This window comes from Protopterus annectens, chromosome 16.part0, assembly GCF_019279795.1.
Source record: "Protopterus annectens isolate FY-2018-M chromosome 16.part0, PAN1.0, whole genome shotgun sequence".
Lineage (NCBI taxonomy): Eukaryota > Metazoa > Chordata > Ceratodontiformes > Protopteridae > Protopterus > Protopterus annectens.
In genome coordinates, this window is record NC_056750.1 from 875,730,449 (window position 1) to 875,756,675 (window position 26,227).

At 41.0% G+C, this 26,227-nt stretch overlaps 1 protein-coding gene across 6 annotated transcripts in view; it reads left to right on the forward strand.

Annotated features, from left to right (window-relative positions):
* ATXN2L (ataxin 2 like) overlaps positions 1–26,227 on the forward strand; it is a 1,992,254-nt gene that overhangs the window by 42,559 nt on the left and 1,923,468 nt on the right. For 2 of the 6 annotated variants that reach the window (XM_044058574.1, XM_044058578.1), the window contains exon 1: positions 33–366. The exons of 1 other annotated variant lie outside the window; for it this stretch is intronic. In XM_044058574.1, the coding sequence (XP_043914509.1) occupies positions 206–366 (161 nt within the window). In that variant the 5' untranslated portion in view covers positions 33–205. Of the gene's footprint in view, positions 1–32; positions 367–26,227 lie in introns of those variants that run through there. 3 more of the 6 variants (XM_044058575.1, XM_044058576.1, XM_044058579.1) reach the window with 3 other exon arrangements.

Here is a 26,227-nt window from a genome sequence, read left to right on the forward strand (position 1 = left end):
GGAGGCGGATTTTTTTTATTGTGAACAAAACACTGTGAAGGTAAATCTAGACAGAGTGCTTGTGCCGTCACTGCTGCAATTTAAAGAGACAGAGCAAAGCAACGTGACCAAAAAAACTGCTATAGTGTAATTTAAGCTGGAAAACGCTCTGCTACGAGACGGAGAAGAAAAGTGAGGACTATAGTAGAAGCGCGCGCTGTCCCAGATGCTAAAGTCACAGCCGGGCCGTAAAGCGGGGCCCACCGTGCCCGCACCAACGGGGGGAGTCGTTCCTGCTTCATCAAGCCCAGGTCCTGGCAGCACCAACGGGAATATGAGTACAACAGGATGTGCGAGTGCTACTACAAACAGGGTCGCCGCTGGCAGGTAAGCGTACAGTTAAGACAGTAACGTGGGGCCTACCGGCTCCGAAGTGGGCGGGGCCGTGTAAGCTTACTGGCCAATTCAGAGGTAGTGAGCTGGGAGGAAGGATCGTCTTTTTGTGATTGACAGTTGTGGCGCCCTCTCTGGTGCAGGAGTTGCGGGAGAAGTTCGGGTGGGGCTGGGCTTAGAGAATCAGGAATAAGCTGTCTTAGAAGGTGGGCATCTAACGGGATTGGGCAAGAATCTGCAGTGCATATACTAGATGTAGCTGACACTTATTATTTCTAAGCTTTAAAGAGTATCTTGAGGTTTATGATTCACGTGACAGCAGTCCCATTGCACAGGCTAATTATTGACTGACAGCTTGGCTAGCTAGCCTGCCCTTAGTGATTGGGGTTGACTGACGTGTGTTGTTGCCACTCCTTGAAGTGGGATGAAGTTTCTGTTCTGCGACGTGGAGCAGATCGTTGCCGCAGCCAATGGGAGGCGAAAGAGTTAACTAGCCAATGAGGTGGGATTTATTTAGAGGTGGGGGACATGGCTGTCAGGCAGTAAGATTTTGGGTGTTTGCATTTCCTGCAACATGTTATGTTTGGTTTGGTGTTATTCTGCTCAGCATGTGTTGTTTCACATCATCAGTTAGTAATACATGTTGTAATTGCACTGGTTAGGGGTAGATGACAAAGTTTGCTGATTTTTTTTTTTCTAATTATACTTAAATAAGCAATTGTTATACTTTTTGGGGGAGGGCGTTGTTTATAAAAACACACTGTCCTTCTGGAGCAGTAATCTGTTCTAAATGATGGTTTCCTCATTACCCTATTTTAAAAGGGGGGGTCTCTGTATGAGCGCACGGAGCACAGACAAAAATACGTAGGCTGTGTTTAAAATTGATGGTTACGTTGTATGGCTTATAGATAATATGTGATCTTGTATTGTGTTCCACAGATTATAGCCATACAAAAAAGACTGGGCTAGAGATCCTCACAAATGAGGATCAAAGACTGTTTGTGGCATGAGCTCCCATTCCACCTGTAGTAGTATAGTAAAATATTGAATTGGCTTTCATGCTGGTTTATGTTGCTGAAGGTTTATATACATTATTAGTAAAAAATAACTGAATTACTTTTTATTTGCGAAGAACAAATACAATAGACAATGCATTTGCACACTTTTTGACAGAAGCAACTGTGATGTCATTTCATTTTTGTTTCACATTTGGTAGCTTGATGAGTGGACTGGTGAATACACCCTTTTCATCCACGACCTGGGCTCCAGAAGAGCACGATATATACTGCAATAGAGAAATTCACAGAATAAGAAAACTGCATATCAAAAGTAAATACAAATAGGAAAGAAATGTCAAGAAACAATAACCCCAAAATGTTAAGCGGTGTTGCATGCAATAAGCATCTCAGGAGTTCTTTTCAGATATTACTTGTATTTTGTGGTTGTTTGTAAACATTTAGTCTGAATGAGGTGTACATCTTTTTGAAAACAAAATACCATTGCTTATAGGTTGAAAAAAATGCTCTGCCAGTTAGTTTGGTGACCTCATTTTCCAAGTTGCTGTACAGTGTGAGCAGATGATGAAAAAGAAGTCTGATTCCACCAGTTAGCTCTGTAACATTATTGTCCAAGGTGTTTTATTTCACGAGCTGTTGCTGCTTGTTTCAGCTCCAGTTGATAGTCTGTGGAGCGATTAAACAAGTTCCAACAAGATATTTCTCCCGAGTTGCTTTTGAAAGAGGAAGTTTGTGAATGGTAGGTTTAATTGGTTGACAAGTAAGCAACAGAAATTCTTTCAACTGTTTTTAACTGAAATATATATATATATATATATATTTTTTTTTTTTTTTATCACATCTAACATGACCTCACGGCTTTTGGGCCTCTATTCTTAGGATTATTTTTTTCAGTTTTTAAGAAAGTCCCATAATAGTACATTAACTAAGCAAATAGTGTAGATAGACAGTTTCTCAACTATAGCTGTCCGTCTGCATGTTGAATTAGTTCACTGATTTTGCCATCAGCGTGGCAACTTGAAGCAGGGAGTAGATACTTCATTCTTAACAGTTCTTAGCATTGTTTTAGTATTTTATATTGAAAACTTAGAATTTCCTTGAGTATTTTATATTGTGTGCTTTGATCTTACATTAACATTTAAGTAGTGGCTTTTATTCGTTGCATTGTGTTTTTATGCATTTATATGATGTGGATTTACACTCATTCTTGAAGGTAAGGCCTGCAGTGCATCCATTGATCATGTTTTTACATATGCACAGCACATTCAACTGTTTTGGTGAAAGTAGCAGGACAGCTCCCTTCTTTTCCTCGCAATCCTGTATGCCTCAACAGTTTTCACCAACCTGTAGGCCATACAGAAGTGCAAATTTGAGCAGTGCTACAGTAAGAGCCAAATTTGCATCCAGTAAAGCTTATACTTTTCATCAATGCATTATCCTTAAACACCTCAAGTGGCTAGAGTTGCCCCAGTACCTCACTGTTAACTACAATTAGCACACAGTATGTTGAATCATCGTGAAAGGTGCCCTAAGGTATTTGCTGCAAAGGTGTTCCCCCAACTGGCAACTCTCAAAAGTCCAGCAGTGCAATTGGGGGTGCTCTGTATTTTAGCCATATCTCCAAGGCCTAGAACTCTATCCCATTCCCTATTAGACTCACTGAAACCCCCTGCGTCTTCAAAACTAGAGTAAGACAACTCTTCCTTAGCCTTTGGCTATGCTGCTGTCATACTCTAGGATAAGATTGCCACCAAGAGTAATTAAAATTCTGTTAAACCACCTCCTCAATACTGAAACTGTAGTGTTGTTTAATGGTTTCCAGGAGTACCGGAGATGTTTGACATGGGTTTTGTTCTTTTTTTCTGTGTGGTAGCCAGTGTTATGAGTTGATCCAGCTGGACCATTTTCAGGCTCAGACTGGGACAGAGTACAGTAAAATGAGAGAGGATTTCATATTCGATGCAGAGGTCACATAGCAGCTTACATACACTGTATACAAAAGTTGTACAGAGATTCAGCATTGAGTGATGAGAGCACTATCCATAATTGCAAAATATTTATTATGTCTTGCATAAGAGAAGCGATAAATTACACATTTTTCCCCTTTTCCTCTTCCTGTATGTGCTCCTTTGTACTAGTTATTCATGGGCGGGAAATCAAAAATTTGCAGACTTGGTCCTTTTGTTGTAAAATTTATTGTAGTCTTAGGAGCAATTAATAGAACAAAAACAGTTTTATCAGCAGTTGAGCTAGGAGATTAATAAGGGTAATGTAGTACGTTGTGCTATTGCTTTTGAAAAGTATATATTTGAATTTGTTTATTAGCTTACTTATTTATAGAATTTCTGTAAGTTTAGGGAAGAGGCAATTTTCTTTTTTTGGTGTGTTGGGTGGAATTCCCAGATCTGTGGTGCTGTCATGGAAAAATGGTTTGTGCATTAGAGACAGGCTACAAGTTTATGAGAGGATGGCTGTAGATGAAGGAATAGGACCAGAGTATGTAATTTGAGATATGATGTGTAAGACGATTATCAGAAAATGGGATTGATTTCAGGGGTATTGGGTCAAAAGTGGGTGAAATTAGAAAAATGTAGCCATTTGGGAGATAATGAGTTCTGTTGATTTTGTAATCACTGAATTATTTTCTATTCTTCATAGGTTCATAAGTGTATACCAAGCTAAGAACCACTAATGCCTTCATAAGCCTAGCCTTGCAACCCAAATGTGTCCCACAAGACAAGTAATAGGTTTTAGACATTTATATATGTGTGATTGTTGGTTATGAGATGATTTACTGACTGTCTGTCAGAGATCCTGGTGCCAGACTGGGGACGATTCTTCGGTTACCCAGCCAATAGTCCAAGTTAGGGTTAGAGAGTGAAATTGGTTCACATGGATGGGAAACCTGTTTTGGAGAAAAGGAATTCTCTGAGATATATACGTCTCCCCAACATGTTCTGTGTATATTGCAAGCAAAATTTACGTCTTTAACTCTGGTAGTACTGGTGCTGTTTGTTTTGTGGATGTGCAAAAGGGTCATCAGAGCAGGGTCCATGGATGCCTTGTATGCCAGGTATAAATCTCCTCTCAGTAGTCTTTAGGAGGCAGAGTATAGAGGTAGAATTTTGAGGCAGTTTGCATAGGGCATTGTGTTTATGCCCTATATCCTTTTTTAAGGAGTCTTTGAGGACATTCTAGTTGCTCTGTGCCTGGTCAGATATGTGCCGAAGGGTGTATTATACTTGATGATGGGTCTGATGAAGCCTGATTTTATAGTGGTGCAATAACTTTCATGGACCTAGATGCCACACAAGTTTAGCTACACAGAAGGATTTCCTTATTACCTTGGGTACATGTTGGGTGAAGGCCATGTTACTGTCTGGATGTTTCCTAGATCATCTGCAGACTTGGTCAGCCAGTCTTTGACATTGGCTTCGACTTCTGAGAAGTAGAGACCAAAGAAGATCAGGCCCATCACAGAGCCTTGAAGGACTCCACTAGTGACTGGCATTTTGAGGAGGTGGTCGCATCAGTCCACACTTCTGCGTCCTGTCTGTGATCCAGCTGGCTGTCCAATATGTTATATAGGATTTTATGCTTTCTTTTGTAAGTTTAACAATGCTAGAATGGGGTATTGTATTAAATGCCTTAACCAGGTCAAGGTAGGCAATATACACTGTGTTGCTGTCATCCATTGGTTCAGTAGGCAGGACCTTTGAGAAAGCCAAACTGGGATGGATCCATTGCCTGAAGATCTATATATTTGATCATTTCTATGGTAATTCTTTGTCCATGGCTTTGCATGTCAGACTAATTGTTCTGTAGTTTCCAGGATCTGTTGATGGTCCGCCCCTACGAAGAGGGATGACCATTGCAGTTCTTCATTCTCATGGCACAAAGCCTATTTTAAGGCTAGTTAAATGGTAACTCTGGTGGCCCTGATAGGTCATATTTTAGACTATTCAGGGGGCATTTTGGGATATTATTGAGGCCTATTCAGGCAGTGTTCTTGGCTTTAGTGAGCTCAGCCGGGGCATGCTCTTTACCTTTAGTTGGAGGGGTTATGTTAGAAGGTATTTCTTGGGAGGTGGCTGGAGGTGAGTGGATGTTAAATTGGAACTGAATTTGTCAGCCAGTCGATACCCCATATAGCCCGACTCTGTGAATGTGACAGCATTAACCACCAGTTCAGCACACTATTGTGTAATGCCTTTGAGATTTCTGACATAGCTGAAGAAAGCTTCTTAGGCAAAACACAACCATAAGACAATGTTGTCCTCAAAGTTGGCTTTATTGGACTTGATTAGCCTTCTTAGCTGCCTTTTTATCTTGATGTTAGAGTTTTTATCTTTGTGGGAGTTAGACTTCCTGCTTTTAGCTATGTTTAATCTGGGATGCCACTAGGGTGGTTTGTTTTTGGAGCAAGTTTTGGGTTTAATTCTGGTAGGTACAGCATTCCCTATGTAGCCATTGACATGGTTGTAACAATTTTCTCTTAACAGTTCATAGGCTGCTAGGTTCTCTGGATTTGTACGGACATTGACAGTCACTTAATAAATAGTTTTCCTTGGAGTACATCCAAACTCTTTGCATCTTTAAGCCATGTCTTGGGATAAGTTTGAGCCCACAAGTGGTGGTTTGTAGAGCGAGAGGATTTTTTTTTTACAAGAAACTCTTGAGTCCTCATTTATCATTCATCCTTTCAGGGAATGCAAATGTTTCCATTGACCTACTAATAAAATCCCAGCTTACTGTGTTGAATGTTTTCTCTGTATCAAGACCCACCAACAGCAGTGGTGTTTTCTTACATTCTGCTTCCTTCTGGGTCATCATTGTTCTTGTAATGTTGTCAAATGTTTGCCTACCCTTCTCAGAACCACACTGATCCATATCTGTCAATTTTGGCAATACCTAATGAAATCATAGGAGGTTACTAGGTTAATGGCTGTAGGACCATCACAAGCCAACCAAGTTTTACCCTTATTTCCACGATCAGCACCTATCGCCTCTCTCCAAGAGGGACATAGGTGGAACCCCTGGGGGTGAATTTATGATTATCCATTCTATTGTCCAGACTGTGTTTGAAGAGGGCTAATGAGGTGCTCCGCTTGACATGAAGCGAGAGTCTGTTCAAAAAGTGTGGTAACCTCTGGGAGACGAAGTCTGTCCTACCAGCAGGTTCTGTTAATGTCGCATACCGGGTTAAGGCCATTAGAGTGAGTAATCCATGTACCATTTGACTTGCGGAAATGCAGCATTTCCAATAAAGCAATGTCAAATGTTGCCTTATATGCAAGGCAGATATCACCTCTGAGTAGTCTCTATGAAACAGAATAAGGTAGTGGTGATTTCAGATCTTCATAGGACAGATGCTGAAGACCTTGAATTTTCTTTGTGAGGAATCTTTGTGGTCTTCAATTGCTGCAGGGGCTTGGAAAGGTACATACCAAAAGGGTTACTGTACTCCATTATTGGCCTGAGAAGAGTACAGGGAGGTTATAACTTTTTTTTTTTCTGGAGGCAATGCCCTTACATATGATATGAGCAATATAGAATGCCCTTCTTACCACTGTGGAGACATGGTGATCAAAGGTGAGGTTGCTGTCAACCTGTGTGCCCAAGTCTCTCACCACTGAGTGTATACTTAGGGTGGTGGTGTTGATGTGGTAGTTAGCAGGAACTTCACTCTTACTGAAAGGGATAATGATATATTTTTTTGCATTGAGTTTAAGGCCATGATTTTGGCACCAGTCATTTGTTTATGTAAGACCATCTTGTAGGATGTCGACATCATTTGGAGAGTATGTGTCTGCTCCCAATTTGCAGTCATCAGCAAACTTTGTCAGCCACAGACCTTTAGTTTTAGCTTGCACTTCGGAGAAATAGATTTCAAACAGTAGAGATCCCAGGACTGATCCCTGTGGAACACCACTGGTTCCATGTCTGCTGTTTTGAGGTGGATCCCCTCATTTTGACTATATGGGTTCTATCAATGAGCCAGTTAGCAACTCATTTAATGATATACAGGTTGATACCTAGCTGGGTGAATTTGTCAGTTATGCCCGGGTGGGGGATAGTGTCAAAGGTTTTGGCTAAGCGTAAGTAGGCTGTATGCACAAATTTTCCATCTTAAAGGGCTTTGATGACTGTCTTGAAGTCCACTAGGTTTAACAGGCATGATCTCCCTTTGACAAATCCACATTGAGTAGGGGCAAGTGTTTGGATGTTAGCAATGTCTTTATTGATAAGGTCCATGATGATTCTGTCCATGGCCTTGTTGATTAAGGCTAGTCGGGCCAGTAGGTCTGTAGTTCCTGGGGTCAGTGGAAGCGCCATCTTTGTGCAAGGGGATAATGGTGGCCTTTTTCCATTCAGTACGGACAAAGCCAGTGCTTAGACTTCGATTGAAAAGAGTACCCAGTGGCGTTGATGATTCTTGTCTGAGCCTATGTAGGATGCCACCTGGAATATTATCCGGTCCCACGGATGCTGTATTTTTGACCTTGGAGATGGCGTTCACGACCTGCTGTTCAGAGATACAACGTAGAGGACAGGTGGTAGAGATGTCTTTGCGCAAGTGTGGCAGGAGAGTGAAGTTTTCACAGAACCTGTTGGCTAACAGGTTCGCAGTGTCCACAAACTCTGTATATGTGGTATCATTAACTATCAGTTTGGCACAAATCTGGGCCTTTCCTTTACCTTTGTTATTCTTTCAGCTATTGTAGACCTAAACACTTGTAGGCTCATTACAGTTTTAATTATTATATGAAATTGAGTTTTATGGATATTTACAGTCTTTAGGCATTACAGCCACCACATTTTTTTTTTCCAAATGTTGGTGCTTCCCCTCATTTTAAAATACTGTTAAACAAGACCTTCCAGATATTTTACTTTCTTCTCTAGCAGCGTCCAAACTTCCACAGGAATACCATCTATTCCTGGAATCTTTCCATCAGTTTGATTTATACATCACTGTTTGTATCCCATCTTTTCTCATCTTTTATTATTTATTGAGCCTAGTCACCCTCTAACCCTGGCATATCCAAGTCTTCCATGATTATTTCTATTTGTGCTGTCTTGATTTCTACAGTCCTCTGTTTTATACAAATTTTCAAAAAGTTTCTGAAATATCTGTAATCCCTCTACAGGATCTAATGTTTTTCTAGTTATAGGCTCTCCTTAAGTTTGACAACAACCCTAACTCATGCTTAAATGTATATGTGTTGTAGAGTTATTATCAAAAAACAGTTGCTTAACAGCAGTCTTTCTAAAGCCGTGCTTATTTTCCAGATACCCATTAATTTTATTTAGCACTCTGCAGTTTTTGCCTCCTCTTGCTCTGAATGATCCCCCTTATTCTGCAGTACTTTAACCTTTGTCAGTCCTTCTAATTCTTGTTACTACTTAACCAGATCTTTCTCATTTATTTCTACCCTATGTTTTTAAACTCCATTGTCATTTTATCCCCCTTACTCTCTGTAACTTCCAAGGAAATTTAATTCCTCACTTTAATAAGTACGTAGGGAAGCAGCAGTGGCTCATAGGATCAGATTAGTACTAGGCTAACTGCCCTTATGAACAATTTTAAGCTTAGTCAGTTACCCCATGTCAGACTCAAACTGTGCACCTTGTGTCTGTAAGGTAAGTACTGTGACCATTATGCAAACCTCCCACTTCATTACCCTGCATTTTTATCGTAGTTATTGGTGCATGATCTGAAATAGTTGTTGGATGTGTGCTGAAGCTTTCAATCAAGTGTACATGTTCCTGTGAAATGTAACTTGTCTAGTCTTGCCTAGTTATTGCACCTTAGGGAACGCTGTGTAAATTCTGAGTTCCTACTGCTGAATTCACATCTTCCATACCACATATTTTTATATATTTTTTTTTTCCAGAAATCTGTTCTCTCTCATATTTTCCCTTCTAGGTCCCACATCTTCACTGTTGCAAGTCAAGAACCAGTCCCCATTTACAATCAGCTGTAAGGAGGGAATAGTATATCTCCAAAAATTATCTTAAGCTCCATAATAGCAGTTTTAGGTAGAATGTAAATACATGCCTGTGTAATGCTGCTCCCTGGGCAGTAGCCCTTTACTACCACGAATCTACCATTACAGCATTTTTCCACATTTTCTATCACTGTTGGAGTTCCTCTGCTAATTAGTATTTCCCTTTGTCCCTGATATTCTGCTGAATATCCATCCTGAAATCTTTCAAATTTACATTCTCGCTTCTTTCTAAGTGTGTCTGTTGTAGCATTTCTGTTTGCATTTTGTGTTTAATATAATTCAGTACTCTTACTTTTTTATCTATATCTGTGAGGCCATTCCCATTTCAAAATATGCTTAGTGTAGCTATTATGATAAGTTGTTGTTCCTACATTTGACATCTTTAATTGTCCGTTTCCAGCTTTATGTTGCATGGACCTACTAATATTTGGCAGGTTGATCCTTTGTAAAGTTGTTCTTTGTCATCTCCATTCGAACCCATGCCACATTGTATGAATTCTGGGATATTGAAGGATGCTTCATGCTTTACAGTGAATGTGGCTTACTTGTGGTCCAATTTCACCAGAAAGCAGGTTCCATTTTGTGGGAAGTAGAAGTGCCCTGTGTTGGTAAGGATCAAGCCAGTTTTGACTCCCCTGTTTGGCGTGTGGACTAAATGGTACAGTTGGTTTGTATTGATGGAAATTCAGAAATCTCTGGGCCTACATGTTTGAGGATGTACAAGTCATCTGGTTTATGGAGGGATAGTTGAAGTCTCCTAGGGAATGCCATTTGGCTTAATACATGGGTACTTTATACTGGCTCGGTGAGAGGAAAGAGCCGAGTGGGACATAGAGAGGATCCTGTAGTTGGCTATGATGCGATGAGGGGTTTTGTTTAATAGTAAGTGGGACATGGAGGAGTTCTAGGTAGTTGTCTTGTTTAATTTCTGGAGGTGAAATTCTTTTAAGAATAAAGAAACTTGTCCACTTTTAATGCATATGCTGTGGGCCAGAACAAGTATTGAAGCCCTGAATTAAGATTGCTTTTACAGGTCTTCAGCAAGGTTGCTGTGACAATGCATATCTCAACATTTTCCGGGGTAAGTACTGCTTGTAGGAAGTGGAGTTTAAGGGTCATATTTTTGGGCAACGAGCAATATCTTAAATGTTGTCTAGGATTCTATTCAGTGACATTGGGAGCCTTAGGAGACTGATATTGAATTTGTGATGTGATATTAGCCAAAGTAGTGAATGGTGAGACCTTACTTATGGGGGCTGGCTGCAGTTATTTTTGTACTAATTGGATTTGCGTTGTCAAGTCAATAAATTTGGATCTGGGTAGAAACTTAGCTTGACAGTTTTGGGCTTGGGCAAGGTGTTGTAACAGTTGAGCCGGTTCCGAGGATCAGAACATAGTCCCAAAGGTCAAGGATAAATTAGGATCGATGACACAGATGGAACGTTATTTTAAGAACACGACTTCTTATTTTGATCTTGAAGTAGTAGCTGTTTCTTTTATTCCATGTTTTACATATTTAACCAAAATTGGAATGTGTGATCTCACAGAAGTTGATTTCCAGGGTCTTTAAAAACAATACTTTTCCCCACTAATTGTCACTCATTCTTGTTTTAAGAAGAAATTTCTTGTGTTTTAGATGTTGAGCTCTATTGAAATTCCATAAAATTATTTCATGAGTATGAAGTTTTATTTCAGAATCTAAAAGGCCCTATGGTGGAGTGAACTTCTGTATGTGTCTTTTTTTTTTTTTTCTTTAATAAAAAGACATAAATACAGAATATGCAAGTACTCCACACCTGCTAATAAAGGCAGCGTGAACAGCACTATCAGCAGTTTTGAAGCAAAAGGTTCATGTGTATAAATTACTTTGGAAGCTGCTGCTGATGGTACCCAAGTAAAGGTGGAAACAGGAATAGTGCTGATTATTCACTGAGATTAAACTAGTAGCTCTGTAATTCTGACAGCCGTCTCCAAATTAGCCATAGATGTATTTTAACACGTGTCAACCTTTTTTTTTGTCTTTCAACTTGTGTGATGGACTTTTTCTGTGATTTTAGTTGAAAAGGCTACTGGCATAGGTCTAAACATCTTGGTAATTGTGTAAATCTGTGATTCACTCCTGCTTAAAGGAGAACTACACCCACAAACTCAAAAAACATGTTTATTTCATCATGCTTTGGTGTTTCTAACATTTTAACACCACTCTTGGACTATTTACAGGTTTTTAAATATTTTTATACATAATTTCTTAGTCTGACCACATGAGGCATGGCATCTTGAAGTAATTCTGATTGTCTAGTCTGCCTCTAGGTATTCCAAAATGTAGTGCTTGTCTGTAAAAAAAAATGCAGGCTTCTTTCTTCCTAAAGCTCCTGTCTCTGCATTATTTTACATGCATACACTGCTGTCTTTCATTCGACTTTATGCCGTTCTGTGACTACTTAAAACACACAGTGCAAATGCCGCAGAACAGACTTTCAAAGTGTTTTTTTACTGCTGCTTCTTTTTAGAATGGCTAAATTGCAGTCTTTTGTGAAGCCTGAATTGCACTACTTCGACTCCTGTCCCCCTTCCCACCTAACTTCCCTAGCTGTCAACGTGCTATGGGTAGTTTTAGCCTTTATTTTCTGTATAAGTATGGGGAAGGATCAGGGAGCTGTGACATCACAGCGTGGGTGGGTTTTTAGGACAGTAGTGGTGATGTCGATTTGGGGAGGGAAAGTGGCCAGAATTCTACCTGTATTCGGTGGGCTTAATGACATCACTGAATTGGAGACTGCAGCAAGCTTTTTCAGTTAGGGACAAAAGTTTTTTGAAAGGGAAACCACAACAGTATGGTAAGATAAACAGTCAATTTAAAATATTTTAAATGCTGTATTGTTTATTCATAGCAGGGACAGTAAATAGGGAGAAAAAAGACAGAGAACATGCACATTTAATAATAGAATTCCATTGTTGTCCTTTAAAAGGATCCCAAGTCTTTTGTTGTACAATTTTAATCCATATGCAGCTTGGTGAGGTTTTAGGGCTAGGCTTTGATGACCTCATTGAAATGGAGACTGCAGCAAGCTTTTCCAGGGTGGGATAAAGGTTTTTTGAAAGAGAAACTACCGCAGTACGGTAAGGTACTGTTCTAGTGGAGAGAAATAGTAGATGTTAAGATATTTTAAATGCCATATTGTTTACTCATAGCAAGGACTGTAGAGAGGAAGAAAAAGGACATAAAAAGTTCCCATTGTTGTCCTTTAATGATGTATTGTATTCTTTTTCTTGTATCTCTAAATGTGTGTTCACAAAATGTAAGTGGTGTTGTAAGAGTGGTGCTGGTACAACAAGTTCAGAGGATATGGAAGCACTGAATGCCTATTTTTGCCTCTAACATTTAACTACAGTAATAGTTATGACTGAACTACAAAGTTTTGTGGGTAGTAGGACTCTGTGTTCAAAATGCAAGCAACTTTGATGTTACTGAAAATAATATTGCTTTTAATATAAAATGAAATTTTAAATTATCCCTTGAGTGAAGATTGTGTTTCATCCCTCTGCAGCAAATGTGATCAAAGTGTAATGAAAGGAGCAAGGTGATCCAGGAAATTTTGAAGATTTTTCAACCTTCCTTTCCAAAATTGTCCAAAGAATTTTTTATCTCCTCTTCCAGTTTTGTGAAAAATGAGTTAAGCAGTCTCAACTAATAATGTAAACAGAAGTTTAAGAAAAAATGGCAAGGGGTATCAAAGAGAAATCTCGAACATCCCAATACAATGGACAGTCTGGTGGGTGTGAATGACTGTTCAAAAGACCTTGTGACCCCACCAGCCATTTTTTCTTCTTCTAGAAAGTCTAAATATCCATTTTTTTTTTTTTTTTTTTTTTTTTTGCAACATATTTTCAGACAGATGGGATTTGAAAATCATTCATCGGTGTTAAAGTTGGCAGTGGTGGGGGTGTGCACTTTTCCAGGTGGTCATTCCTCTTCCTGCAGATCAGACTCTTGTTTCCACCTGTTCTTCACATCCCTGTTCGTACAGGTGTAAGATGTTTCTTAAAGTTTTGTCTGTCTGCATCCCACTGTCAGTTGTCTGACCTTTGGACTATCCAGTGCACCAAAACTGTTTGCAAAGTGTCTAGCTCAGTTACAGCTCATTGCAGGCTATGAAGAGCTTTTCTTACTTAGGGGAAAAATATGTCTTTATTTAGATATATTTCTATGGTTTTTCCACTCAGACTTAAGTCACTGGAAGGGAATACCTCAGGATTTTGGGTCACATGTCATCTTTGCTTCTGATGGTACTCCTGGCAAGACTCCTAATGAGAAAGATAGTGATATCTGAAATCTCTCTAGTCTCTGCATCGACACCTCTTATCTTTTCAAATCCCAGTGCTGGGGTTTGTTTAAAAAGAGATCTTTTGGAGGAAGCAACAGATATTGATTCCAGGTCTCACGTTCTCCCTCCCTGCCCCAAAGTAGTTCCCACAGAAGCTTTGGACTTTGCTTGTGGAGCAGTTTCAAAAGAGATAAAAGTGCAGGGGGGTGGGACATCAGGGATGAACACAAGTACATAAATATCTAGGAGATGCTTGCCCTGATAAGGGCACTCAACTCCCTGAACTGTCTGTTCCCAAGGACCTCATCAAATGGTTTTAGACAATACTGCAGTCATTTGATACATCAACATGTAAAGGGGAACCAGGTCGTATCCTCTCTGCTGACTAGCCGTGTGTTAGCTTGGGATATAGCTTCACAGCACAGTCTTACTCTACAGACATCGTACATTATGTCAGAGCAAAATTGCGTGACAGACACGCTGAGCAGGACCAGGACAGACCCTCAGGAATTGGATACTAGATCAGGAGTCTTGGAAGATTTGTTCCAAATAAGGTGAATTCCTTGAGTAGAGTGTTTTTGCCTCCTCTTTGTACAATCAACTGGTTAAGATTCTGTTCCAGGACTCTGCAAGAAAGCTTGGAAGGCAGATGTCTTTTTCTTTGCACAGGAATATTGCTGTATACTTTTCTACCCTTTCAACTAATATCCAGGGTAGTGCTGAAGATTCAGATGGATTCCTCCTAGATCACGGTGGAACTCGCTTTTGGCTCAGGCACCCATGGTTCTCCATTCCTACTTTTGGAAATGGCCAGGGCCAGTTACCACAAGCTTCGTCACAAGCTGGATCTGCTCACACAAGAACAGGGGTGTTTGATACACCGTGACATCAATCAACATCAGCTGTCTGCCCATGGATCCTCCTCTTTCAGTGCATTCTCGTGTCAAAATGCTCTTGAAAGAGATTTTGCATAAGTTGCCTCCAAGTAAACTGGTGGCTCCTCCTTTGGATCTTAATTTTGTGTTAGGGAGGCTAACACTTGCTTTGTTTGAGCCAGCTAATCTGGCTGACTTGAAGTTCTTAACATGGAAGCCATTAGACATTTTTACTGATTGCTCTGAGCTCTGCAAGGTTTTCTGAGTTGCAAGTTGTTATGATGAGTCAGCTCTGTCTCATTTCCCATAGAGTGGTGATTCTTTGATAATCTATCCTCCTTTTATGCTAGGAATGGTATCCAAGCTTACCTTTATTCAACTTCTTTTTAACAGAACCTAAAAATGAGGGAGAAAGGATACTCAATACTTTGGATGTCCACAGACAACGCTGGTACTATTTTGACAGAACTAAATCTTTGAGATCTCTGGATCAGTCTTTTCTTTTTCTTGTGAGGGTAAGAAGGGACATCTTGTGTCAAAACAGATTATTTCCAAATGGTTATCTAAGGCTACAGTTACTCACCATAACAAATCTATTCCAAGCAGGATCAAGGCTTATTCTGCCAATGACTTGACTTCATCTATGGCTTTTTAGAAAGGGTTGGATTCTAGAAGATGCTACTAGGTCCACTGTACATACTTTTCAGAAGTACTGCAAGCTTGATTCCTTCTCTAGATCCATAGGGGTTTCTGGACTCTTCTCCTTCTACCTCCCAATTGTTGGCTATGGTAATCTTTCCCAGCAATAATTAGTATGATGAACATTGTCCATTTGGGTAAGTTTGAATTTACCATAACAGTAGATTTTCAAATGACCACTGATGCAGTCTCTGCTCCTTCCCTCCACCCCTTCCTTTTTTGTGTTTTATGCCAGGGCGTGGGCATTTATTTATTTTTTTTGTTGTTCCTAGCATTGCCCTTTCAGGGCTCAACCTCTCTGTTGTTGGTAGGAAAGCTCTTTAGTGCTTCACACCCAAACTTATCTTTTAGTTAGGTCATTTGAACATCTGTTAATGTAAGTTCAGCTTACACAATTGAACTTCAGAAAGCACGGCAAGGTTTCCTGCTACAGTAACATATAACATTTTTCAGATTTCTGTGGAATGCTGCGCCGTGTTGGTGCAGCTGTGTTACCATTGTCGCCTCACAGCAAGAGGTTCTCTGATTGGATTCTCAGCTGGAGCGCCTTCTGTGCAGAGTCTATATGTCCACCCTGCAGTCAAGTGAACTTTAAAGACATGCAGGTAGGTGTGTGCGTGCCTTCTGTGAAGGTTGGGTGCCGGGCTGGCAACTCGACACCTTAAAAATCCACTGCCGGTCAATAGCAGACTGGTTTTCTGCTGTGGTGACCCCCTAACCGGGAAAAGCCGAAAGATTTTTTAATCACAGCATTGCGTGCACTACACTACTGTTGCAGATTTAATTATTCAACTGGATGCTACAGTGCCTTTCTGCATGTTTAGCTTGAGAGATATGAATTCCTTTGAAATGTTTCAGAGAACATTAGAAAAATAAATAAGTTAATAGGCAAGGACTAGGCTAGCTGCCCTTGTGAGCCATTTTAAGCCTAACCAGTTTCCCTTTTTGTGCTCGAAATAACCTATCCCATTTGGTTGTAGATTGGCCTTGCCCATCCCATCGTCTATAATTATATTACCCCTAATGACAGTACAGTAACTGGGATTATACTGTAGATAATTTGAAGGGACTCCTACATTGGATAAAGAATTTAGGAGCTGTCTTTGTCCATTAGTTTCTATTTCCCAAACATAGATTCAAGTTGTGCTTGAAAATGGGCAGGGATAAGCTTGGTTTTATGTGGAGGGTGTGTCTAAAGTAGGAGCCTTTCAACTGTCCAACATTAGTGAAAAAATTAATAGGATTACTAGGAGTAGTTTTAACTAGAATATATAGCTGTTTTTTAAACGTTTTTTTTTTTTTTTTTTTTTGATGTTGCAGAAAAGGTTTAGATTCCTAGACAGAGTATTCCTGATGCCATTTTGCTTGCTGATGTACAGTGAATCCATCAGTAGCAATATATCAAGTAATACAATAGATTTTTCTTTTTATGAATAACCGATTAATGAAATTTAGTGCAAGTTACAACTTTATGGATGGGCTGTTTGTAGCTTCTCGAGTCTTGATAGGTAATGTACTGAGAGGTGTTTCTTATGTTTAGAAGACCAGGTATGTGTATCCCAATAAACTATCACCATAGATGGTTTTGTTATGCAGTCGATTCTCTTAATTATGGAATACATTGCTTCTTTCGTTAATTTAAATTTAATTTTTTTTGGGTGGGTATTAGCTTATTTGTAGTTGTAATTTGTTTTTTATAGATGGTTTTCAGTCCTAAACACAGTATGACTTCTGGTAAGTGTCACTACACTGCACTCACTTTGTAGCTCTTAAAGTGAGGATGGTGGTAGAGGTAGGGGACAGTAGACTGAAACCCCTTGCTAATAGTTGACTGTCTAACCGATTAGACTGGTGAACTTCCACATGGATTAAGTAGGAGCCCACCAACTGTCCTGCATTTGAGAAAAAATGGGATCACTGGTTATAGTTTTAACTAGTAAGACTTCAGAGAAATGGTAAGAAAACCTATAAAACTGTAGTTAGACCTGGTATTTTAATCCAGGTGTTTGGAATAGATTGTGCTGTAACTCACAGCACCACAATAATGTGCAACATGTCCAAATCCAGTTGAAACAAGAGCAGTATATAAACAGAAACACATACTGCAGCTGGACTGCAAGAAGCTTTGTAAGTTGCAGTTCACAACTAGAAATACCAGCCCATGCAACAAGCCCCCCCCCCCCCGTACATGGCAAAAGCCTGATTTAAAGAAGGGTAAGTCTTAGTCAACTGCAAGAGAGCAACAGACAGTCATTCGGTAAGGAAAACTCTGGGTAAGCAGCAGGGGGGGGGGGCTTTTCTTTCACTAAAAGTAGCAGCTAAAGTCACCAGGCCCAAAATTGGAAGAATCAAACCCAAGATGCTCAGTTAGAGGAAAATGCAATCAGTACAGCAGATCCGCACCAAATGAAACAAAGACACTAGACACACAGATTCATTAAGAGTGGCAGAACTCCAAGAAGTTCAGAAAGTCACAACATTGTAAAGCCATTGCTGGACCCTTTCAGTTTGAATTGATTTTCGTTTTTTTTTTTTCAGTCTGGCATTTGCAGAGAATGTCCGTCTAAAAGTGAATCTTTTCTCATCAAATATTTTGTATGTAACAAGTGATGTTAAGAGGGTTGCTTCAAATTTCAGAGTTCGGCAACTCTTGATGTGAGAAGCCCATGTGAAAGTGAGAAATTTAAATTGAAAATTTTGAGGGGGGCTATTGTTTGAGAAGAAGCTGAGGTAGTCACCTTTCCACATCTAAACATGAGCTAGCAACATGGCTTTGGAAATACTTGCCAAATTACTTAAGAAGAATTTGTACAGAGACATAGATGTGTAATGCTCCCCAGATACAGGCCTAGAGTAGGAGGTATAACACTGATACTGTCACTATAGAGTCCTGTAACAGATAATGTTACTGATCTTGAGTTGAGGATAATAGTGTGGTGTTTTTAATATTTTCATCCACTGCAACCATTTATTTATCCTTCCGCTCAGTTAGTTGGCCCGTTTATTCCCTTTTGCGATGAGAGCAGATTTCAGAAGGCAATCATCTAGGCATCCAGTAGTTTTTTTCTGCTGTGGTTTTAACCTCTACCTCAAGGGTCTTCTGTGCCTTCCTTTGAAGATGTGTATTCTACATTACAGGAAAGCTACCACAGAGTGCAGCTTAGCAGAGGCAAGTGTGCATCTTCTGTCCATAGGCTGCATGCTCTTCTCGAGTATTTGCTATTGTGTTGTTGTATCTTCTCTCCTCGCTGAATGACTGAATATGGGATCAATTCTATTTGTGAGCTACTCAATAGGCATCAGATTTGTGATTGTCCATCTCACTGTTGTGCTTTTTACTGAGGATAATTTTGGAGAACAATATCTTTGTATGTGGGAGTGAGTATTACTGGCAGAAATTGGGTGTAGCCATGGGCACGTCTTGTGCTAATAGCTATGCATATCTGTTCATGGCATATTGGGAAGAGGAATTTGTGTTCAATGATGGCAACATGTGGATAGATCTTATTTATTACGGCAGATTCATTGATGTGTCTATCCTGTGGGAGGCACTGAGAGTAATCTGTCAGGATTTGTGGATTATCTTGGGTGTACTGCATCATTTTTACAGTTGATTATTCAGAGTTTCTTGATGTAACTATTTTGTTGAATGAAGATGGTGAATTTCTAATATGTCTACATAGAAAAGAATATTGGAAAAAACATATTTTGCATAGAACTAGTATGCACCCTACACATATTTATTCACAAATAATTAAAGGCCAGTTTCTTCTTGCGTCAAGGCTCTGTACTGATAAGACACATGATGAAGAATCAGAACGGATAAAGGAAGATCTATGAGCCCATGACTATAAGAACTGTGAAATCTGCCAAGGATCAGTGCAAGTTAAAGAACAAAGGAGAACAAGCGGGAGACCCTACTTTTCAGCGAGGAGGAGAGAAGATATAACAACCACTGATGAACGGCAAGGTGAAAGTAACAATATGAGATGTCTGCTGACCTACAGTAGTGATATTTCAGCTGTGTGAAAGATTAAAAGTAATTGGAAGATTTTAATGACAGATGAGGGTATCATATGAATAGTAGGGGAGACTCCCAGGTTCACATGTAAGAACACATTGAAGAGACTTTTATGTGACTAAGAATTTGCTCCTTTTGTTTGTACCACCAAAGTAGGCACCTCTTCTTGTAGGAGGTGCAAGGCATATTGTTTTATATCTTTAGATATAGGAGTAGATGTGTGATACGTGGATGTCCTTCAAGGATGCATCTGCAGTCATTACAAATGGGTTGTCCTGTCATCAGGCAGCCCTTCGGTCGGCCGGATTCCAAAGTCTGGGTCTGGCTTCGGCTGGAGTCGCACTTCACCCGACGTCATTGCGGCAGTTTTCGGGTATAAAGGCATCAGCCGACGCCATTTTCCTCAGTCTTTCTTGCCGCGTGGCGCCCGAAGCAGAAGCTGTTCGCAAGTGCCGGTCGGTCAGATCCAGAGATTACTACTACCGAATACTACTTCGAAGACTTCTATAAAGCTAAGTACCCCGTTGGGGACTCTTTCTTGCCTCAGCCGATGTCAGAGAAAGTTAATAACTGTTTAACTTGTGGGAAACAAATACCTCATAAGGATTTCCACTCCTATTGCATACATTGTTTAGGCCCAGACCACGACGTAGCAGCTTGTCTAGCCTGTGCTTCTTTTAACCGGCGGACGCTGAGACGTCGCTCGGACTTTGCTGAACAGATTTTCGGCTCCGAATTTGCCTACATTATGCCGTCGGATCCTCCGACTACGCAAATAACTAAAAAACGCAAAGAAAAGGACCGACACTCGCGGTCCGCGGTTTCGGCTGAAACCACGGCCAAGCAAACCACAAGTGTCTCGGTTTCGGCCGAAACCGAGCAAGCGGTTCTTTCTTCAGCCGAAAACTTGCCTTCTACCGAGGCCTCTTCTATTCTGGTAGAAACGGCTTCTGAAATCCAGCCTTCTGTTAAGATTTCACAGGATTTATCAGACACCATCCCTCTAGATATTTCTACTCCTGCACGTGGAGCTGCTAGGCCTCCTCCAGCTATGTCTATTAAGGCCTTTGCCAGGGCTAAAGCAGCCAAAACTTCCAAACCAGTGGCTGCAAAGCCCCCCTCTCACAGGCCCAGCACCAGCTCCCATATGCTTTCTTTGGCACAGGATCTCATCACTTTAATCCGTGGATCCCAGCCTCATCCAGACAGGGCCTCTCTCCCTCCTCCAGAAAAGAGACCTAGAGTAGAGCCCCCTGAGCCAGTAGCCACAGATGATTCTTCTGATGATTCAGAACACTCAGATCCTCCTGAGGCTTCTTATTCTCCTTACGAAGACTCCGATGCTGAGGAGTCCATTCCTTCAGCCTCTCCTCCTGAAGAATTTTCCTTTGGGGAAACCTTGCATGCTATGAGGGAACAATTCCAGTGGCAGGGCCAAGATTTCTCAGACTCAAGAAAAAGGCTTAGGACCTTTCTACACTTACCACAGCAATAGGCCTTTAGCTATTCCTCCAGTTCTATCTGTTGTTGATGATGCATTTAATGATGCTTGCACTTCTCCTGATACTTTACCTCCGGCTCCTGCTAAACCAGATAGGTACTACAGGGTCCCGGACACTCATCACCACTTATATAAGGCCCCTTTTGCAGATCCTGAGACTATCTCTCAGGGCCCTAAAGCTGTAGCAGCTACTTCTTCTAAAAAACCCCTCCCCTCTGAAAGGGATTCCAGCTCCTTAGAGAGATGGGGTAAAAAAGTTTACACCTCTGCTACCTTGTCAGCTAGAGCTTTGAACTGCCAATTTAATATGATTCAATATCAAGAGTTTATGCTTGACCAGTTAACTAAAAAGCTGTCCTCTGAAGAATCTTTAGATAAAAAGTATGTTCAAGAAATGTTACATAACATTCAGCAGGTTAGTAACCATTCTTTAAAATGTGGCTATGATGCACTGGAGGCTTCCTTTAGATCAGCCATGACGGGCACAGTTATCAGGAGGCATGCATGGTTGAAAGAACAGGCATTACCAGACCATATCAAATCTAAGCTTTTGGATGCACCTATGGACAAGGTCAATTTATTTGGTGCCCCCGCACAGCAAGTTCTGAAAAAGATGGAAGAGAAAGCAAAATCTGTGCAAACAGTAAAAGATTTCTTACAAGTTCAACCTCCAAGGTTTAGCAGGAATTGGCCCTCCAAGAATTGGTCCTTTCCGGAGTCCTCTAAGGCACAAAGAGGCAGGAATAGGCGCTCTAGAGGCAGAAACCAATCCAGAGGTGCCTACAGGGGTCGCCAGTGGCAGGGTAACAACCACCGAGGCACGGACACAGCCACCACCACTACAACAACTCAATCACATTGACTTGGCGGTGGCACCGCCTACCAGGGAACAACTAGAAGCACCCTTAGGCGGAAAGCTAACCTTATTTTCAAGAAACTGGCACTGCATTACAAGAGAAAAATGGATTTTGCAAACTATAGACCAAGGTTACAGGTTCCATTTCCATACTCTACCAGGAAAGAGAGGAATGCCGAACCTACCACCTACTCAAAGGGCAGAAGCTCTAAAACAAATATCTCAATTATTAAGAATGAGAGCTGTGGAAAAGGTACCATCTATGGAGCAAGGGAAGGGATTTTACTCCAGGCTCTTCCTGGTACCAAGAAAAGAAAACAAATGGAGGCCTATTCTAGATCTGTCCGCTCTAAACACATTCCTCATTATTCCAAAATTCAAAATGCTGACTCTACAGCAGCTTCTTCCCATGCTGGGCAAGGAGTCTTGGCTGGTAACTCTAGATCTCAAGGAGGCATACCTGCACGTCTCCATAAGACCAATTTGCAGAAGATACCTCAGATTTCTTGCAGGATCAGAGCATTATCAATTCTCAGCATTGCCCTTTGGCTTATCTACTGCGCCCAGAGTGTTCACGAAATGCCTGGCATCAGTAATCGCTCATTGCAGACTTCAGGGAATTCAAATCTATCCCTACCTGGACGACTGCCTGATACAAGCGGACAACAAAAACAAATTAACAGAAGACTTACAAAGAGTCATCTATCTGCTACAAGCCCTGGGATACACAGTCAATACAAAAAAGTCAAGGCTGATTCCATCCCAAATAATAACTTTTCTGGGTGCAGAATTGGACACATCAAAACAAATGGCATTTATAACTGCAGAAAAGAAAGAACAACTTCCTCTCTACTTCTTGGCATTAACAAAGCAGAGCCACCTAACTGCAAGAAAAGTGTTACAAGCTCTAGGCTTCATGGCATCCTGCATAATTCTGGTCCCTCATGCCAGGCTTCATATGAGAAAGCTACAGTGGTACCTAAAGAATTTGTGGTCTCAGCACAAGCACAGCCTGGAAACCAAAATTCCAATGATCCCATGCCTGAAGCAAGAGTTCTTATGGTGGGCTCAGGCCTGTCAATCAAACACAGGACTGCCCTTCAGCAAAAGTCATCCAAGACAAACTATCTCGACAGATGCCTCAGACCTCGGTTGGGGGGCACACATGATGGACAAGTGCATTCAAGGCCTATGGACTCAAGACCAACTGCATCTGCACATAAACCTAAAAGAAATGATGGCAGTAAAATTGGCAATCCAGGCATTCAGACCTCTTCTCCACGAAGGCCAGCTGTTGATAAGGACAGACAACACCACAGTTATGTGGTACATCAACAAACAGGGAGGCACACACTCATACCCCCTATGCCGGCTGGCACTAGACCTATGGGATGTGGCTCTGGGTTACAACCTTCAGTTACAGGCAATTTATCTACCAGGGAAGGAAAACATTCTAGCAGACATATTAAGCAGAACTACAACAGATGCTCACGAATGGATGCTGCATCCGGACATCTTCAAAGACATCACAAGGAATTGGGGATTACCACACATAGACTTGTTTGCATCCCCATACAATCACCAGTTGAAGACGTTCTGCACAAGGACTTACCACCCACTTGCTTGGAAGGTGGACTCCCTATCTTTCAGTTGGAAAAGCCTGACAGCATACGCATTCCCACCACTTCCTTTGATGCACAAGGTGCTTCTCAAGATCAAAGAGGAACGTCCGAGGATCATTCTGATAGCCCCAGACTGGCCAAGACAACATTGGTACCCACTACTGAGGAGCATGTCCAGGGAACAAATATGGAAACTACCACTGATCCCATTACTGCTGACACAGAACAACTACAACATTCTGCATCCAAGCCTAAAAACTCTGCAGCTAACTGCCTGGAACATTACATGACAGAAATTAACCCAAATTTATCCCAAAGGGTTAAGGACATAATCCTGGAGGCTCGTAGACCTTCAACAAGAAAGAATTATGCAGCAAAATGGAAAAGATATCTCATCTGGAGTGCTGCAAAAGGGCAAGATGTGACACCGGTGAACATAGCCAACATCCTGGAGTACTTGGCTGAGCTCTACCACACAGGCCTGTCCTATTCCTCCATTAAGATACATGCATCAGCTATTTCAGCACAGTACAGCTTGCATCCTCCTGTCTTCTCGCATCCTCTGCTCAGACAGTTTCTGAGGGAATTAAAATGTAAAACCTCCCAGGAAACCTCCATTGCCAGCTTGGGACTTGAACTTTGTGCTAGAAAAACTGACTCTGCCTCCTTTCGAGCCAGCAGCTACAGCAGACTTACAATACCTATCTTGGAAGACTGCCTTCCTGCTGGCAATAACTTCAGCAAGAAGGGTCTCTGAACTACAAGCATTAATGGCAGTACAACCCTTCCTGATCTTCCATCAAGATAGAGTGTCCTTGAGAACAAATCCTACATTTATGCCTAAGGTGGTATCCAGAGTCTCTTTAAATCAGGCTATCCACCTTCCTACTTTCTACCCCAATCCACAGAACAGGGGAGAAAAGCTCTTGCATACCTTGGATGTACACAGGCAATTACGCTACTACCTGGACAGGACAAAAAACAATAGAAAAACTGACCAGCTTCTGGTAGCTTATGCAACAGGAAAAGAAGGAAAACCAATTTCTAAACAGACAATCTCCAAATGGATAGGAAATTGCATTAGACTTTGTTACTCCTACCATGGAAAGAAAACTCCAGAGAACATCAGGCCTCACTCCACAAGGGCCACAGCCACTACCACAGCTTTCTTATGAGGAGTGGCTACCAAGGACATTATAGAGGCTGCTACTTGGACCTCCGTGCATACATTTGCCAAGCATTATAACTTACCTCTATATTCTAGATCCCGTGCTGGCTTTGCCACTGCTGTTTTGCAAGGGATCCTGACTTCACCATAATGTATTCTCATTTCCTCCTCCCCTAGTTTAGCTATGGTATTCTACCCATTTGTAATGACTGCAGATGCATCCTTGAAGGACGTAGTACAGTTTTGTACCTACCATAAATGTAGATGTCCGAGAGGAATGCATCTGCAGTCGGGATTACCCACCCTCCTTCCCCTCTGAGGTACTCCTAGGGTACTTACCAATCTTCAGCTAGCTTGGGGGGGATCTATTATGGTGTATTTGTTTGTATATATGTACATACATGTTTATTTTGTGTGTTTGCTCTCTACTATTTGGAAACTTTGGCATTTATCCAAATTTAGCCTACCAAGAGGGCACCTGGCATCTGGGGCAAGAAACACTGAGGAAAATGGCGTCGGCTGATGCCTTTATACCCGAAAACTGCCGCAATGACGTCGGGTGAAGTGCGACTCCAGCCGAAGCCAGACCCAGACTTTGGAATCCGGCCGACCGAAGGGCTGCCTGATGACAGGACAACCCATTTGTAATGACTGCAGATGCATTCCTCTCGGACATCTACATTTATGGTAGGTACAAAACTGTACTTTTTGAGACGTGTCTGAGAGGAACTGGAATTTTGACAAGACTGGTAACCTAGTAGGTGAATTATAAAGCATGTACCCTACTTTATATTTAATGTTTAGAAGGACACTGAAGAGGGTGAAGAACTAATTGCAAGTAAAACTATTTTGTTCTGACAAATATTTTCATACAAATGTCATAAGTAAATTGGATGTTTTGACAAGGTTTATGTACTGTTTATCCGGGGTATTTGAAATGTGAGGTTGGAGGGACTCTTATTGGTGACTGTTGAATATGTTGAAGATATTAAGTGAAAAAAGTACTTTTTCTTAATTGTAAGGCTTAATACCGTAACAAATTAAAAAAGGCTGGATAGAAGCATGTTAGTTAAAATAATGTTTGAATTGTGGGCTACTGGGGGGGGGGATGTAAAAAAATATATAGTGATCACAGTGTATGCATAATTGAGGGTAATTCCACTGTTTTATAGAGGTGGATATCTAGGTTAATGAACTTTGTTTAAGATGTGGGCACATTTTTAAGCATATAGGTTTGAAAGATAAGGTAAAAAGAGAGAGGCCTGGAAAGTCGCCAGCAGTTTTTCCCATTAGTGATGGCTTTCACAGCTCATTATAGAAATGTTGGCAGTTGAAATGGCATATGCTGACAGGCTGAAAAAAAAAGAGAGAGACTGAAACTACTGGAGAAATGTGCAGAACAGTGACTATATGTTCTGTTGTTTTGTACCTTGACAGACACTGTAGTTAAGGAAGTAGGGGGGGGGCGGTATTGAGCATATTTTGAGATGTGCATGCAGGTTGATATATGTTGGATGTACAGTAAACTGCTGATGACTTCTAATCACTGGTCCACTCTTCAACTAGGGGAATCTCGAGCATTGCTGTTCTCCTTTAAATTCTTTTTGATGTGGTGGCAAGCTCCCTCCCAAACTTATACCAATTCCAAGATCGCCATACTTTAGAGAAGAGGGAATATTAGAGAAGTGGGAATATTCTGGGAAATGGCCAGCTTGGTATACGTAAGTCCGTTTTTTCTGCCATTCAGTATCTGTGTTTTGGGA